We start from the raw sequence: 17,082 nt of genomic DNA on the forward strand, positions 1-17,082 counted from the left end.
TATATATATATATATATATATATATATATTATATATACATTATATATATATATATATATATATATATGTGTATATGTATATATATATATATGTTATATATATACATTATATATGTATATATATATATATATATTTATGTATATGTATATATATATATATATATATATATGTATATATATACATTATAATGTTTATATATATATATATACATTATATATGTATATATATACATTATATATGTATATATATAATGTATGTATATATATATATATATATATATATATATATATATGTATGTTAACATGCATATATGTATATGTACCTGTATATGTGTGTATATGTGTATGGGTATACATATGTGTGTATATAAATTTGTATATGTATTACACACAGGAACCCACAGTCGGAGAAAGAATAAACTTCGAATAAAGAAAAATCCTATATTTCGGCTATCAACTGTAGCCCTCTTCAGGAAAGTACATAAGATAGAGAACAGAGGGGACTTATAAACTACAGTAAGAAGAGATGTGGACAGTTGACCTCACTCAGGCGCGGGGCAAACTGGGGTGGCGGAGGAGGGAGGAGGTGAGGAGAGGGGAGGATGTAGTGACAGAATCAACTTGGCTACTGCTGCGCGTGAGATAATGTCAGGTGTCCACTGCCCTTTAGAAATATTAATATTAGGGCATTCCTCAATTAATGCTGATTCGACTATTTTCCTCCTGAAACCGCAGTGGGACTTGAACACTAATCTGGCCTTACCCCAGTCGAAAGAATGATTCTTATTTTTGACATGAAGAAATACAGCCGAATTTTCTTGCCCATACCTAATTGACCTTTTATGTTCTGCCAATCTAGTGTTCAGGTCTCTCCCGGTTTGACCCAAGTAAACCAAATCACAATCTTTGCAGGGCAAACAATAAACACCAGGTGACTCAACTTCCTTCGGTTTTTGTTGAACGTTCACAATTTGCTTACGCACGGTGTTAGGATAGTGATAGGCAATAGTGAGTCGTTCATGAGGAAACAATTTAGTAGAAGAACTGATGGTATTATTAAATGGAATTTTTAAAATGTCCTTAAAGGAGCGGTGAAAACTTGAGGGGACGGAAGTTTTAAAATGGTTGGCCCTAGCCTTACTGAGGGCTTGATTCAGAAACCAAGGTGGATAAGCCAACTTCTCAAGTTGACATTTGATCACCTCAATCTCATGGTCCAGAAGTTGAGGACTGCAAATCCTGAAAGCCCTCAAGAAAAGGCCAGAGGCAACACTTTTCTTGACATTGTCAGGGTGATTGCTAAAAAAGTGGAGATAACTGCCTGAATGGGTGGGCTTACGGTACACTGTAAAGAATAAATTATCATCAGTTCTTCTTAACAAAATATCCAAGAAAGGGATTTGGTGTCCTTCTTCCCATTCAACTTTAAATTTAAGATTCGGGGTCAATTGGTTCAATTTATCATGGAACACTTCAAATGGGCCCCAACTGTCATCCCACGCCGAAAAGATATCGTCTACGTACCTGAGCCAAATCATTTCGGGCGGTTTGATGCTGGGCAAAAGGGTACACTCAAAATACTCCATGTACAAATTGGCCAAAACAGGAGACAAATTGGAACCCATACTGCAACCGAATTTTTGACGGAAGAATTGGTCTTGAAAGGAGAAAACATTTGAAGAAACACACAGGCGAACTAAAGCAAGAATTTTGTTGACAGGGAGGGGGAAAAAGTCTTGAAACGGTTTCAGTTTGTATTCAAAAAAAGTAAGTACATCTTCAACATTAATATTCGTAAATAACGAGGACACATCCAGGCTTACTTTTTTGGAATCCAAACTGCAACCGTTTCAAGACTTTTTCCCCCTCCCTGTCAACAAAATTCTTGCTTTAGTTCGCCTGTGTGTTTCTTCAAATGTTTTCTCCTTTCAAGACCAATTCTTCCGTCAAAAATTCGGTTGCAGTATGGGTTCCAATTTGTCTCCTGTTTTGGCCAATTTGTACATGGAGTATTTTGAGTGTACCCTTTTGCCCAGCATCAAACCGCCCGAAATGATTTGGCTCAGGTACGTAGACGATATCTTTTCGGCGTGGGATGACAGTTGGGGCCCATTTGAAGTGTTCCATGATAAATTGAACCAATTGACCCCGAATCTTAAATTTAAAGTTGAATGGGAAGAAGGACACCAAATCCCTTTCTTGGATATTTTGTTAAGAAGAACTGATGATAATTTATTCTTTACAGTGTACCGTAAGCCCACCCATTCAGGCAGTTATCTCCACTTTTTTAGCAATCACCCTGACAATGTCAAGAAAAGTGTTGCCTCTGGCCTTTTCTTGAGGGCTTTCAGGATTTGCAGTCCTCAACTTCTGGACCATGAGATTGAGGTGATCAAATGTCAACTTGAGAAGTTGGCTTATCCACCTTGGTTTCTGAATCAAGCCCTCAGTAAGGCTAGGGCCAACCATTTTAAAACTTCCGTCCCCTTAAGTTTCCACCGCTCCTTTAAGGACATTTTAAAAATTCCATTTAATAATACCATCAGTTCTTCTACTAAATTGTTTCCTCATGAACGTCTCACTATTGCCTATCACTATCCTAACACCGTGCGTAAGCAAATTGTGAACGTTCAACAAAAACCGAAGGAAGTTGAGTCACCTGGTGTTTATTGTTTGCCCTGCAAAGATTGTGATTTGGTTTACTTGGGTCAAACCGGGAGAGACCTGAACACTAGATTGGCAGAACATAAAAGGTCAATTAGGTATGGGCAAGAAAATTCGGCTGTATTTCTTCATGTCAAAAATAAGAATCATTCTTTCGACTGGGGTAAGGCCAGATTAGTGTTCAAGTCCCACTGCGGTTTCAGGAGGAAAATAGTCGAATCAGCATTAATTGAGGAATGCCCTAATATTAATATTTCTAAAGGGCAGTGGACACCTGACATTATCTCACGCGCAGCAATAGCCAAGTTGATATGGACACTACATCCTCCCCTCTCCTCACCTCCTCCCTCCTCCGCCACCCCAGTTTGCCCCGCGCCTGAGTGAGGTCAACTGTCCACATCTCTTCTTACTGTAGTTTATAAGTCCCCTCTGTTCTCTATCTTATGTACTTTCCTGAAGAGGGCTACAGTTGATAGCCGAAATATAGGATTTTTCTTTATTCGAAGTTTATTCTTTCTCCGACTGTGGGTTCCTGTGTGTAATTTACAAATGTGCTACTACATTTCTGTTTAGAAATTGTATATGTATATATATGTATATATATATACATATATCTATATATATATATATATATATATATATATATAATATGTATATAATATACATGTTTGTATTTATATATATACGTATCCATATCTTTTTCTTTTTAAGCTGAAATCATAGTCGAAATGACACAGGCAACCTATATTGCCACGAGCATACAATTACTGGCCATTCCTGTAGTTCAGTTTTTCTCAGGACTACACCATCATCCAAATAATAAACAAATAAATAAAATGCCAAACGATGTGACTTTATGAGCAACACAGACAATAAAATTCATTGTCAATTGTTCGCATGTCATGAATTTTTTCCCTCAAGGTGACGTCAGCAACTTCGATTTGGTAGTGGTCAGTGGCGCCCGGTTTGGATCCTTGTTTATGAATTACGACTCAAGCGTCCCCCTTCCACTCCCCCCTCCCCTCACATCACCGGTCTCCTGTATACAAATCAACGCGGTGTTAATACCAGTACCATGAGTTTATCCATGGTCATCCTGTGCATATCAAATATGTGAAACTTTCAATAGAAAGCAATGAATATATGTATAGAGACGAGGAAGCTAAGAATGACGTGAGTCCGCACGCCGTTATTTGGTATCGTTCGATCACTTTGTAGATTTTGAGGCATCTCCACAAGCACTCAACTTTGAGTTTATCAATGATGAGTTGGTACAATAACTCCTTGTCCATCGCTGTGAGTTTTGAGGTTATAGTTACTATGAGCCAAACATGCCAATGTCCTGAAAGAAGGAGATTACGTTGGGTGCTCCGCCTATCGTCTACTTGCCTGGCCTGAAGGAAAGCTCTTCAATAAAGAGTTAATAACTAGTAAGAACCTATCACGGAACCTATCTCGTCGTTGGCGCTTTGTTGTTTTGCTAAAACTAGAGAGCAAGAGTCGAGGTCGAAAAGAACTTTTCCAAAGGTTATTCCCACGTTTTGAGTCGACAGAGAGAGAGAGAGAGAGAGAGAGAAAGAGGGAGAGAGAGAGAGAGAGAGAGAGAGAGAGAGAGAGAGAGAGAGAGAGAGAGAGAGAGAGAGAGAGAGAGAGAGAGAGAGAGAGAGAGAGAGAGAGAGAGAGAGAGAGAGAGAGAGAGAGAGAAAGAGGGAGAGAGGTAAAGGGGAGAGTGGGGGGGAGGAAGGAAGGCATAAGGACAGAAGATTGAGAATTGTTGTGTTCATGAGTGTGTGTGTATTGGCTAGAAAGTGACCTTGTTATGTTGGTTCCCAGACTAGAGACTAGGTTTCCCGTAACTCATTTCCAAGCCCTGGACCAGATTATTCACATCAGAATCTTGATAGAGACATCAGAGTTTGTGCTAACATATCAAGCTTCCCCTTCCCGACTCCTCTCTTTTGTCTATTCTGGGGGTGATGAAATCAATTATAGGGGGCGCTGGGAAGTGATGCACACAAAAATCACATTGATATATGTATCATTGATTACCTAGTTGTGCATATTTGACTTTTTCCCATGCTATTCTATTTTCTAGGGTGTTCTTAGTTCTTCTACAAGCAATATTGTCAATTTGTTTCAGTTCTAAGGAATCAAGAAAATAAAGCAGTACACTTCACTTTCTTCTTATCCATCTAATAACGAGATAGGGGTGCTGGACTGCTTAGACGTGAAAACAGAGGGTTGCTATGGTCGGAAAAGGTTGGGAAACGTTGGTCTATACATACTCTCTTCAGTGGGAAGAACTTACTGGATCAGTGGTGAAATACCAGTAGAGGTTCTGTCCAACAAAGTATTCTTCGCCAAGGATCTTCCTGCATTCAGAGCAATCGTGACCGTAGGGACAAGTGTTGGCCCAAGCCTAGAAGCAAAACGCAGAGAAGTAAGGATTAGGCACCATAACTTACACTTAAATGTGGCAGTTGCCGACAAGATTGACGAGATAAACACCATATGAGGACGGAGCCTTTATTTGTACTGGAAAAAGCTGTAAAAAGCGAAACGTCGTACAAATAAAGGCTCCGTCCTCATATGGTGTTTATCTCGTCAATAACTTACATTCTCTGGAAAGACGCAGAGTGCGGGATGATCTAATAGAGGTGTTCAAGTCGACCAAAGGCTTTAACAAGGGTGATGCAAACAAGGCCATCATATTAAAACAACAGGGCAGAACTCGCAGTAAGGGATTTAGACTGGACAAATTTAGATTTAAGAAGGAAATAGATAAAAACTGGTTTACTAATAGGGTGGTCAAGGAATGGAATAGACTTAGTAACCATATAGTGAGCGCTGAAACTATCAGTTGTTTTAAGAAACGGTTAGACAACTTTATGGATGGGGATGACAGGTGGTGATGGATATGGAGCTGCCTAGTGTAGGCCTTATGGTCTCTTACAGTCTCCTTCATTCTTATGTTCTTATATTAAGTGGAAACCTGTTCTTTGTTTCTTCTTCTTACAAGACCGAGTGAAGCATCAATGACACGCTGAATAATTTTTGTTCTTCCTCTTCATTATAAAAGCGCGCAAAGTAACGGGTGAGATGTAAAAGCAAATAGATAAATGGGGTCACATGAAGAATTGTCACCCCAGAACGCCCACATGAAGAATTGTCACCCCATGAGATCCCACCTGAAGAATTGTCACCCCAGTGCGCCGAATATCAACAGTGGAATAAAGATTAGGTTAGGTTAGGTTAGGTTAGGTTAGGTTAGGTTAGGTTAGGTTAGGTTGAATAAGGGTTATGCTTATTGTCATCAACTTATACAACCGAAAAATCGTAAACCCAGAATGGCGCACATGAAAACTTGTCACCCTAGAATAGCCCACATGAAGAATTGTCACCTTGTCGAAGTTTGGGGTGACGATTCTTCATGTGATCCGATAAATGGTCCACAGATTCATTGATACTTGAGCTGTTGAGATGTAACCTGACCCTTGTCCTTTGACCCTTGGCCTTTGACCCTTGTCCCTTGGTAGTTGACCTTTGACCTTTGAAGCCTTGACCCTTAACCCTTCGTTCTTGTCCCTTGACCGTTAAACCTTTACCTTTGACAATTAGCGATTGACCTCTGACCCTTAACCCTTGACCTCTGACCCTTGACCCTTGTCCCTTGACCGTTTATCCTTGAATTTTGACCCTTGACCTTTAACCATTGATCTATGACCATTTAACTTTGACCCTTGACCATTGAACCATTATCCTTTGACACCTTAACCCCTTGACCTTGAACCTTTGACCCTTGACCTTTGACCCTTGATAGAAGCTTACCTGGGCCACAAGTGCCAGTTCGTCGTTCCACACAAACTCTCGCATGTCTGCCGCCTTTGGCTGAGGTCCTGGATTACCTCGATCCTCCTCACCGTTAGCCACCTGAAACCACAGACGATGGCGCGCGTGGTCAGTAAATGATACAACACAAATGAGAGGCGATGTAATTTACGTTGACTCACAGGCCATCCTAATAGATGATTCAAAACTGTTTCGTGCAATGTATACTTACTTGGGAAACTGTGATGTTATAACACATTTGTAAATGTACACTAAGCCCACTATCGGAGAAATAATACCAGGAGTACAGGAAAACTGTATATTTCGACTACTGTCTGTAGTCCTCTTCAGCAGAATGAAGAGGACAACAGACAGTAGTTGAAATATATGGATCTCCTGTACTTCTGATATTATTTCTTCGATAGTGGTTTAAAGTGTACGTATGCTTACTTCTTTTTCCACCTAGTTTGGGGGAGCATCTTTCATCTGTTTTACGGTATAACAAACGTCCCTCCAGTTGAAAATATTATTGAAGGATGGGATCACACGTATACATACACATACGTCCACACAGAATGAAGAAAATATAAACAAGATTGAGAGAATACATAGGGCAGCAACCAAACCGGCCCCCAGCCTGTCAGACAAACCCATATGAGGAGAGATTAAAAGTACTGGGTCTACCAACTTTGAAAGATCAAGAGAAAGAGGTGACATGATTATAATGTTCAGATCACTAAAGGAGATAGATTGCATTGATAGAAAAGATCTGATCAAATAAAGGACGGTTTTAAGAGATCGTGGAAGTAAATTAAGAAAGACATGTCGAAAGTATGTGAAGAAATACAACTTTTCATATAGATGTAAAAATATGTGAAATAACTTGGTGATATAGCCCAAGCTCAAACAATACACGAATTCAAATCTAAATATAATAATTGGAAATCAAAGATATAGATTAAGTTAGAACCGTACATGGATTTGAGTTTCTATGTTAGGAAATTAGAGAATAGACCCAATGAGTACACACACACACACACACACACACACACACACACACACACACACACACACACACACACACACACACACACACACACACACACACGCATGCACACACACACACACGTGTATACACACACATGCATATACACACACACATACACACACAAAAAGGGAACAAGTTGAAGACCATATGCCCAAAGAATGAAAAAGAAAAATCTGTACAGATGCATAAACTACTGGGAAAGCCTAGAATAGACTTAGATGATGATATATCCCATAAACCTAGGAATGATGAGGAAATAGACGAAACCCTACGAACATAGTTTCTTCCCTGTATATCGCATTTGAATAAACACACACAGTAGACACACACACACACACACACACTAACTACACACACATATTTATATACATATATATATATATATATATGTATATATATATATATATATAAAACATACCTATAATTAATTACTTCAATGGACACCACCCTATAATTATTTTTGCATTAGATTTATGCTAATTCATATTGACCTGTTGACGAAACTTGTTGTGGTATTTGAGGATCACTTTCTTCTCATTTTCCGTAATTCCTTGACTGACTATGTTGCAGTCCTTATTCTCTCCTAAACACATGGAATGTTGAGCAGTAAATACAGAATAATCTTCACACGTCCCTCCTCCTCCTCCTCCTCCGCCTCCGCCTCCTCCTGGAAAAATAACGAAAATCATGGTTAATGAAAAAGAAATAGTAATTTATTTTGTCATTATCTAATTTCTTCTATTAGTCTATTCTCCATAACCAGTGGCGTAATTACTAATACATAAGTATTAAATGATAAATCCTGTTCTACAAACCAATCTAAGAATCATATTTCTGATGAAAGACATTCCATTGACAAAAAGGTGAAAATTCTTTGATCCAAACTGAACATGTCTTCCAGGGATTTCTTTAAAAAAAAAAAAAAAAAAAAAAAAAAAAAAAAAAAAAAACGGGACTATATCTGCCAACAGGAAAAAAGAACTGTGTGCATGTATGTGCATGTGCGTGTGTGCGTATATGTGTGTGTGTACATGTGTATGTGCGTGTACGTGTCCGTGTACGTTGATGTGTGTGTGTGTGTGTGTACATGTGTATGTGCGTGTACGTGTCCGTGTACGTTGATGTATGTGTATATGTGGATATGCATGTTCATGTATATACTGTATGCATGTCTATGTGCATATGCAACTATATGTATATGTGAATATACATGTGCATGTGTACAGTATGTGTGAGTGAGGTAGAAAGAGATAGGGACGAGGAGACGAATAGATGAATAAATACTAATATATAAATAAGTGAATAGATAAATAGATGGGTAGGTAGATTGGTAGGTATGTAGGTAGATGTATAAGAGTACGCTGGAGCTTACCATCGCTGCTGCAGGTGCAGTCCTGGATGACCTCCATCTTGAGTTCGGAACGTCCCGTGTCTTCGTTCTTAGCGCAGACGACGTGAACACACCTCTCCTCAAGAGCATCAGCCATCTGGTCCACAGGGACCTTGACTTTGTTGTACTTGCAGGCTTTGGCCTTTTTCTTCAGCTTCCTTCTGACCGTCATCCTTTGCCCCAACGTTCCTGTCTCTCCCCATACCTCCCTTTGTACGTCTTTATCAGGTTTTGTTTGCCTTGTCTTGCTTCGTTTTAGTGTTCTTGGCTTGTTGCTCGTGGCCGATGAATTTCGATTCTGAGGTCTGATATACTCAGAATCCCCCGTGCTATGGAACTCTTTTACTGCTCCGGAAATGCCATCAAACCTTTTCAAAATAGTCTTCGCGCGGGTTTGTTTGTTTTGATGCTTTGTCACTTTCTTCGAAGGTTCCTTTTCGGCGTTGTTGTCTGGGAGGACATTACCCTCTCTTGGGAACCAGAACTCCTTCGTTCCTCCTCGCTCGTCGAGATCTTGAGCTCCCCAGGTTCTGGTCACGTTCGAGTTTGTCGATGACTTACTCCTTGAGAGCTGGCACTCACACTCACCCGGATCCTGGACAAGCATGACCTTTACAGGGCTCTTCTTCTTTCCTGTAGACGCGACGCAGACGAGTTTGGTGCAGGAGTCGCTGTGCACTTCGATCTCCTGAAGGGGAAGAGAGCGAAGACAGAACAGTGCTTAGCTATAATCCCACAGGACAAGATCCCATTCTCAAATCCCATAACCCGAAACCCAATATATTGTCGGACAAAAACCCATATGTATAAAAATAATAATAATATTTTTAGATGCACTAGAACAGATATACTTGTAGAACAGATACATTAAGATATAGTAAGGATCTTTATTCTCGAATATTTAGTTGTTCTTTATTTTTCAAGAATTAAACTCATTAAACTACTTGAGAGTTCACTTGCCTTTATTGTTTGAATATTCTTATTCTTTAACAGAACAAGGAAGAAAAATCAAGTTATTTTGCCTGTTTATAGCCTACAAATACTTTGATTTTTTTTTTTTTTTCATATTTCCGAAAAAAAATTCAGTACCATCCGCTCTCTAAATATTTGGTCTATGGTAGATCTTTCACTCCTAAAACCACTCTGGTACTCTCCTAATTTCTTTGCCTATAGAGGGACTAGACGATTGTATAATATTTTAGTGAATACTTTATACATTAAGAGCCCATTCCTCTATAATTTCCACACTATTGATTACAGATATATATATATATATATATATATATATATATATATATTTATATATGTATATATATAATATACATATATATACATATATATAAATATATATATATATATGTATATGTATATATATATATATATATATATATATATATATATATATATATGCATGAGAAATCACATAAACTCGTGATTCTAAATATGCGGAAAAACCACCAAGGAAAAAGAAAATCTGATGACCAAGCGCTTTCGTCTATTCAGACATCCTCAGGGTACATAGAAAAGAAAAAGGACACAAGGTTAGAGCCTCATAACCTTTCCCGGTTCCCTTCCTGACCTCATACTCTGTGTATATATTCTTGTGTCCTTTTTCTTTTCTATGTACCCTGAGGATGTCTGAATAGACGAAAGCGCTTGGTCATCAGTTTTTCTTTTTCCTTGGTGGTTTTTCCGCATATATATATATGTATATATATATATATATACATATATATATATATACATATATATATATATATATATATATATATATATATATATATATGTATACATATAACAAATTACGGCCACATCTATATTTCAAATTTTCAATGGGGACGAAGAAAGTAGTAAGTAGAAAGTATTAGTATTAGTAAGGTAGTAGTCAAACAGATTAACAGACTTAAAGCTACAAAATCCCCGGGCCCAGATGAATTTTTTCGAGAGTACTTAAAGAGTGTAAATTTGAAATCTATGACCAGTTAACAGGTATTTAATAAATCGGTAGACACTGATTTTGTGCCTATTGCTTGGGGGCAGGCAAATGTTGTTCTTGTTTTCAAAAATGGTGATGAATCGTCTATATGTAGATATAGGCCAATCAGTTTGACATCAGTTATAGGTAAAATGCTTGAATCTATAATAACTTATAGAATCAGAGATCACACCGAGACATAATTTGATTCGTGACTCACAGCATGTTTCCTCCAAGGATAAGTAATGTGTGACCAGTCTTTTAACACGAAAATATACAAGGCGTCAGATAACAATGATAGTTACGATGTTATTCATCTTGACTTTAGCAAAGCGTTCGACAAAGCCAGAGACTAATAAAGTCAAAGCCCATGGCATAGGAGGAAAAGTATTTAAATGGATTAAAGTTTGGATCAGTGACAGAAAACAAGGGTCACCATCAACGGTGTAAAATCCAAATGGGGAAATGTTTCTAGCGGAGTTCCCCAAGGCTCGGTTTTGCGTCCCTTATTGTTCATTATGTATATAAACGACTTGGAAAATGGGATTAATAGTGATGTTATTAAATTTGCGGATGACACTAAAATAGGGCGTCTAATTAGATCAGGAGAAGACGCCGAGATTCTGCAGGAAGATCTTAACAAATTGTTCACATGGTCGGTGAAATGGCAAATGGACTTCAATATCTCAAACTGCGGCATGTTAAACGTAGTTATACACAACCCCGTAATCAGATGTAGTTTAGATAACACGTTTTTGGAGAAAACTGAGTGCGAGAGATTTGGAAGTTCTAGTGAGTCCTGGCCTTAAATCCAGGAAACAGTGCATTAGCGCCAGGAAAAAAACAAACAGAGCATTAGGTTTCATCGCTAGAACGGTTACGAATAGAAGTGCAGAGGTAATTATCAAACCCTACATGCGTTAGTTAGACCCATCCTCGATTATGCGGTACAGTTTTTGTCTCCATCCTATAGAATGGACATCAATTCACTAAAATCAGTACAAAGGGGAAGGACCAAAATGCTACATGGGGCTCAGAAATTTACCTTACGAGTAGAGGCTTAGGCACCTTAACTTACACTTTCTGGAAAGACGCAGAGTGCGGGGTGATCTAATAGAGGTGTTCAAGTGGACCAAAGGCTTTGACAAGGGTGACGCAAGCAAGGTCATTATACTAAGACAACAGGGCAGGACTCGCAGTAATGGGTTCAAATTGGACAAATTTAGATTTAAGAAGGAAATAGGTTAAAAACTGGTTTACTAATAGGGTAGTCAACGAGTGGAATAGACTTAGTAACCATGTATTGAGCGCTGAAACTATCGGTTGTTTTTATGACAGGTGGTGATGGACATGGAACTGCCTAGTGTAAGCTTTATGGTCTCTTGCAGTCTCCTTCATACTTATGTTCTTATGTACATCTAGAGAAGAGTGTACAAGTAACACTCGTCAAAAAGTAAATTCCTCTATGAGGTGTTGACTAGTAATTAAGAAAATAGAAATTTACACAGTAATACTCACGGTATCTTTTTTGTATTTCTTTCCGTTGTACTTGCACTTCTTCGCAACACTGATTTCTGAAAACAAATTTAAATCATTTATTTAAAATTTATCAAACACTTTGCTCAAACACATTGCACAGACATATACACAAACACACACAAACACACACACATACACACACACACAAACACACACACACACACACATACACACACAAACACGCGAGGGTTCACAATTCTAGCAAAATTGATAGATCGAAAGAGTTGAGATAGGTAAAGCTAGAACTGGATATACTTGAATGAAGGACAAGGTTACAATTCTGGATATAAAACAACATTTAAATCTAGGAAATAGATATAAATCAGAAGAGACAGACTGAGCAATCAGAAAGTCATAGTGAGAAAACAAAAGATAAGGTAAGGACGGAGAACAAATTGAATAAGAATGGCCGTATTTCAAAGTAGACTGAAAGAGATATTAATGATGTTTGCCTATACAAGATGGAAAGAAACATACTACCCTACCATTCTCCCTTCTAGCCCGGACCTCAGAGCTGAAGCCAATTGTACCTTGGACGACATACCAAAGTGACGTTACTCTCCTGAGTACTTTGCAAGCCGCATCTATGAAGACGTTCTTCAGAATCATTCCTAAGACATAGCTTGTCACGGCCATAGTGACTTTTACCTCAGTCGTGATCTATGAGCTTCACTCGTCCCTAAGATCTCTTCGGATCGAGTTCCCCTCTGACATAAGAACATAAGAATGAAGGAGACTGCAAGAGACCATAAGGCCTACACTAGGCAGCTCCATATTCATCACCACCTATCATCCCCATCCATAAAGTTGTCTAACCGTTTCTTAAAACAACTGATAGTTTCAGCGCTCACTACATCGTTACTAAGTCTATTCCATTCTTTGACCACAATACTAGTAGTAAACTAATTCTTACCTATTTCCTTCTTAAATCTAAATTTATCCAGTTTAAATCCATTACTGCGAGTCCTGCCCTGTTGTTTTGATATGATGACCTTGTTTGCGTCACCCTTGTTAAAGCCTTTGATCCACTTGAACACCTCTATTAGATCACCCCGCACTCTGCGTCTTTCCGGTGAGTGTAAGTTAAGATGCCTAAGCTTCGTCATCGATGACATAACCAAGTCATGGACTTCGTCGTCAGGTGACTTACTCGATGTCTGCTCTTCGCATGACTGACCCCCCCTCCCCCCTCCTCCCTAACCCTTTTTTTTTTTTTTTTAATCTATTACGCAATAGCGTCATACAGTGGGGGGAGGTTTTCATAATGAATGTAGGAAGGCAACTGGGATGCACATGCTTACACACGTACACATACACTTATATACACATACAATACATGAGTTGCAGGTAACATATACGACACTCGGTAATGTACATTCATTCAAAAGGGAATAAGACTGAGATGTCTCTCCCTAACCCTGTGGTCCTGAACCTGGGGGCCATAAGTGACCCCAAGGGAGCAATGACAAGAATTTAGGAAGGGGGATATGGCCTACTGTCACGAATTATACATTTCTATATAGTGTGAGTAATCTGAATAGAAGAGAAAATCTCATTACTGTCCTACCAGGAAAAAAATATCAAATATAAGATAATTATGATGCTTTGATAATTATTATGCTTAATTATGATGATAATTATTATGATAATTATTATGCTTTGATAATTATTATGCTTTGTAATAAAGCAGAGAGTTTCTCTTCAACATTTTATTTATTATTATTATTATTATTTTTCTAACCTTTTTGGCGAAGTGGGATTTGGGAGAAAAACGAAGGGAACCCACATGGATGTTGAAAAAAAAAAAAGAAAAAAAACTCATGAAGGGGAGCGAATGGAGTGAAAAAGGTTTAGAGCCATTGCCCTAACCAGCGTTTCTCAACCTTTAACCCCCTTGCGTAACCTTTTAATTAGATTGCATGTCTCAAGGAACCCCTGCAAATAAAAAAATAAAAAAAAACATATACCATATCTTTCTAATTCTATTTTCATCATAATAATAGGTTAGATAGGATGATGTCTATATCACATTACTACAATAGCCAAGAATATGTCGTGCGTGTTTAATTATATTACGTATATGAAATTAGATACAAAATCAAAAGTGCGTTAGCTTATCTCAATTGTTCTCGCGGAACCCTAAGGGACCTTTTGCGGAACCTTAGGGTTCCGGGGAACCCTGGTGTGGTGGAGAAACGCTTCCCTAATCCCACCCCAGTAACCTTCCTCTGTTCCTGTCCCCAACTCCTCTGTCCCGTAGAACTGACAAATCCACCCTTGTATTCCGTCCTCACTAGCCCTTGCAAATTCTTCTCTCGCTACTGGCTCAATGCAGGTCCTCGCTCCTGATCACCTCCCTCCCCTGTTCTGTTGGGTTGGTCCTACTGTCGATGTCAAACTAAGCAGAGATCGATTCCCTTCGACGTTCCCGAGGGTGGTAGGGAATCTACGAGAAAGATAATGTACTTGATTCCCACGTTTCGGCTGAAATGACATCTACATAAATCTAATCTATTAGCTTACTTGCATATCCCCTACCTACCCTTTATTTACACATTTGTCATGATTTCAACCAATAAGTATAAATACATATACATATACATATACATATACATATACATATACATATACATATACATATACATATACATATACATATACATATACATATATAAATACATATACATATACATATACATATACATATATATACATACATGTATATATACATACATACATATAATTAGATACATATGTACATATATACATATACTGTGGAGACATTCTGACAGGTTGACGTAAGCGAGAGTAGGAAACACAGGAGTCTTAGTCTTGAGTTTATTCATGACTAGTTTCGCAGGTATGCTTTTTAGTCTCTACAAAATGGTAACTTAGCACGAGTCACCTTTACAACTTAAAACAGGAAAATAGTACAATAATACGTTCATAAATGCATTGATAAAATTTTGTTAAAAACACCTACAATTTCCATCATATTTCAAAGCACAGCCAGGCAATAGTATGATTTTTCAACCCAGAGTTCTCCGTGCGCGGCAAGATCTTTGACGCCTAAGACCATCATTGTTTTTTCTGCACACAAGTACAAAGGAAGCATATGCAAAATTTGCCTATACACACACACACACACACACACACACACACACACACACACACACACACACACACACACACACACACACACACACACACACACACACACACATACACACACACACACACACACAAATAGATATATATATATATATATATATTTCCAGACATATATATATATATATATATATATATGTACGTGAGTGTGTGTATACTACTATATATATATAAGTATATATATATATATATGTATATATACATATATATATTATATATATATTTACATATATATGAATATTAATATAATATAAATATATATATATATATATATATATATGTGTGTGTGTGTGTGTGTGTGTGTGTGTGTGTGTGTGTGTGTGTGTGTGTGTGTGTGTGTGTGTGTGTGTGTGTGTGTGTGTGTGTGTGTGTGTGTGTGTGTGTGTGTCTGCCGTCCCTTGTCTCCCAGATCAACTGCCACCACGTGTCTGCCAGATCGACTGCCGCCATTGTCTGCCTACCATTGTGACTGCCAGTTTGCCTATAAGGTCTGCCATCTGCCATCGCTGCCTGCCAGGTCTGCCGACCGCCTACCCTCTCGCCTACCACAGATATATTCGTGGCCTACCGCTACCACAACTAGATCATTTAGTGAACTAGAGCTGTGAGCGTCCCCACCTTGACCCAATCACACGCTCAACGGAGATAGCAAGGTCCCGCACCTCGACTACGGTAAAGCTGACGACTAGCGACATCGACTGTCAAGTCCACGACGCCCTGAGTGGCCTAACGACCCATCAACCACGACCATTTTTAAGTGTCTATCTTTTTAGGGAAATTTTGTAATTACACTCCAATGTCACCGTATGTATATGTATATATATACACTAATACATGTATATATATGTGAGACTACATGCTAACCTCAGAGGCACCCACTACTTACCTGCCAGCAGAACCAAAGCCACCAAAAGGATTCTTGTATATAGCAGAAGGTCTGTGCCTAAAGGGACACCCATCGTACGTGTTGTCCGAAAGCAAACTATACAAACTGACTGACTTTCACATATGGCGTGGTGGTGGTGGTGGTGGTGGTGACGGTGGTGGTGACGGTGGTGGTGACGGTGGTGGTGACGGTGGTGGTGACGGTGGTGGTGACGGTGGTGGTGGCGGCGGTGGTGGCGGCGGTGGTGGCGGCGGTGGTGGCGGTGGCGGTGGTGGTGTGTGTGTGTGTGTGTGTGTGTGTGTGTGTGTGTGTGTGTGTGTGTGTGTGTGTGTGTGTGTATGTGTGTGTGTACGTCTTCCCAATTATAAGCATCCGGGTCACACGTGTTGTCATCGTGTTGGCTGATGTTTTCATCCGTAATACACTCACCTTTATGAAAACATTTACAATTTTGTTTGGAATTTTTATCATTATCATTATTGTGTCATTGCCATTGCTATTACAGGTATTACTGTTGAACATAGAATTATTAATATTATGACTTAAACCAATTAGATATTCAAGAAGATTTAGATCAATTACAGC

At 38.7% G+C, this 17,082-nt stretch overlaps 1 protein-coding gene across 1 annotated transcript in view; it reads right to left on the minus strand.

The window, feature by feature from the left end:
• The window catches only part of LOC143038259 (uncharacterized), a 21,976-nt gene extending 5,396 nt beyond the window's left edge, over positions 1–16,580 (minus strand). The window contains exons 1-6 of the mRNA XM_076207275.1: positions 16,498–16,580; positions 12,423–12,478; positions 8,912–9,617; positions 8,031–8,188; positions 6,492–6,593; positions 4,972–5,082 (exon numbers count right to left, since the gene is read on the minus strand). Of these exons, the coding sequence (XP_076063390.1) occupies positions 4,972–5,082; positions 6,492–6,593; positions 8,031–8,188; positions 8,912–9,617; positions 12,423–12,478; positions 16,498–16,570 (1,206 nt within the window). The 5' untranslated portion in view covers positions 16,571–16,580. The remainder of the gene's footprint in view (positions 1–4,971; positions 5,083–6,491; positions 6,594–8,030; positions 8,189–8,911; positions 9,618–12,422; positions 12,479–16,497) is intronic.
• Between the last annotated feature and the right edge of the window lie 502 nt (positions 16,581–17,082).

Source organism: Oratosquilla oratoria, chromosome 24, assembly GCF_046742065.1.
Source record: "Oratosquilla oratoria isolate Oo_2021 chromosome 24, ASM4674206v1, whole genome shotgun sequence".
Classification (NCBI taxonomy): Eukaryota; Metazoa; Arthropoda; class Malacostraca; order Stomatopoda; family Squillidae; genus Oratosquilla; species Oratosquilla oratoria.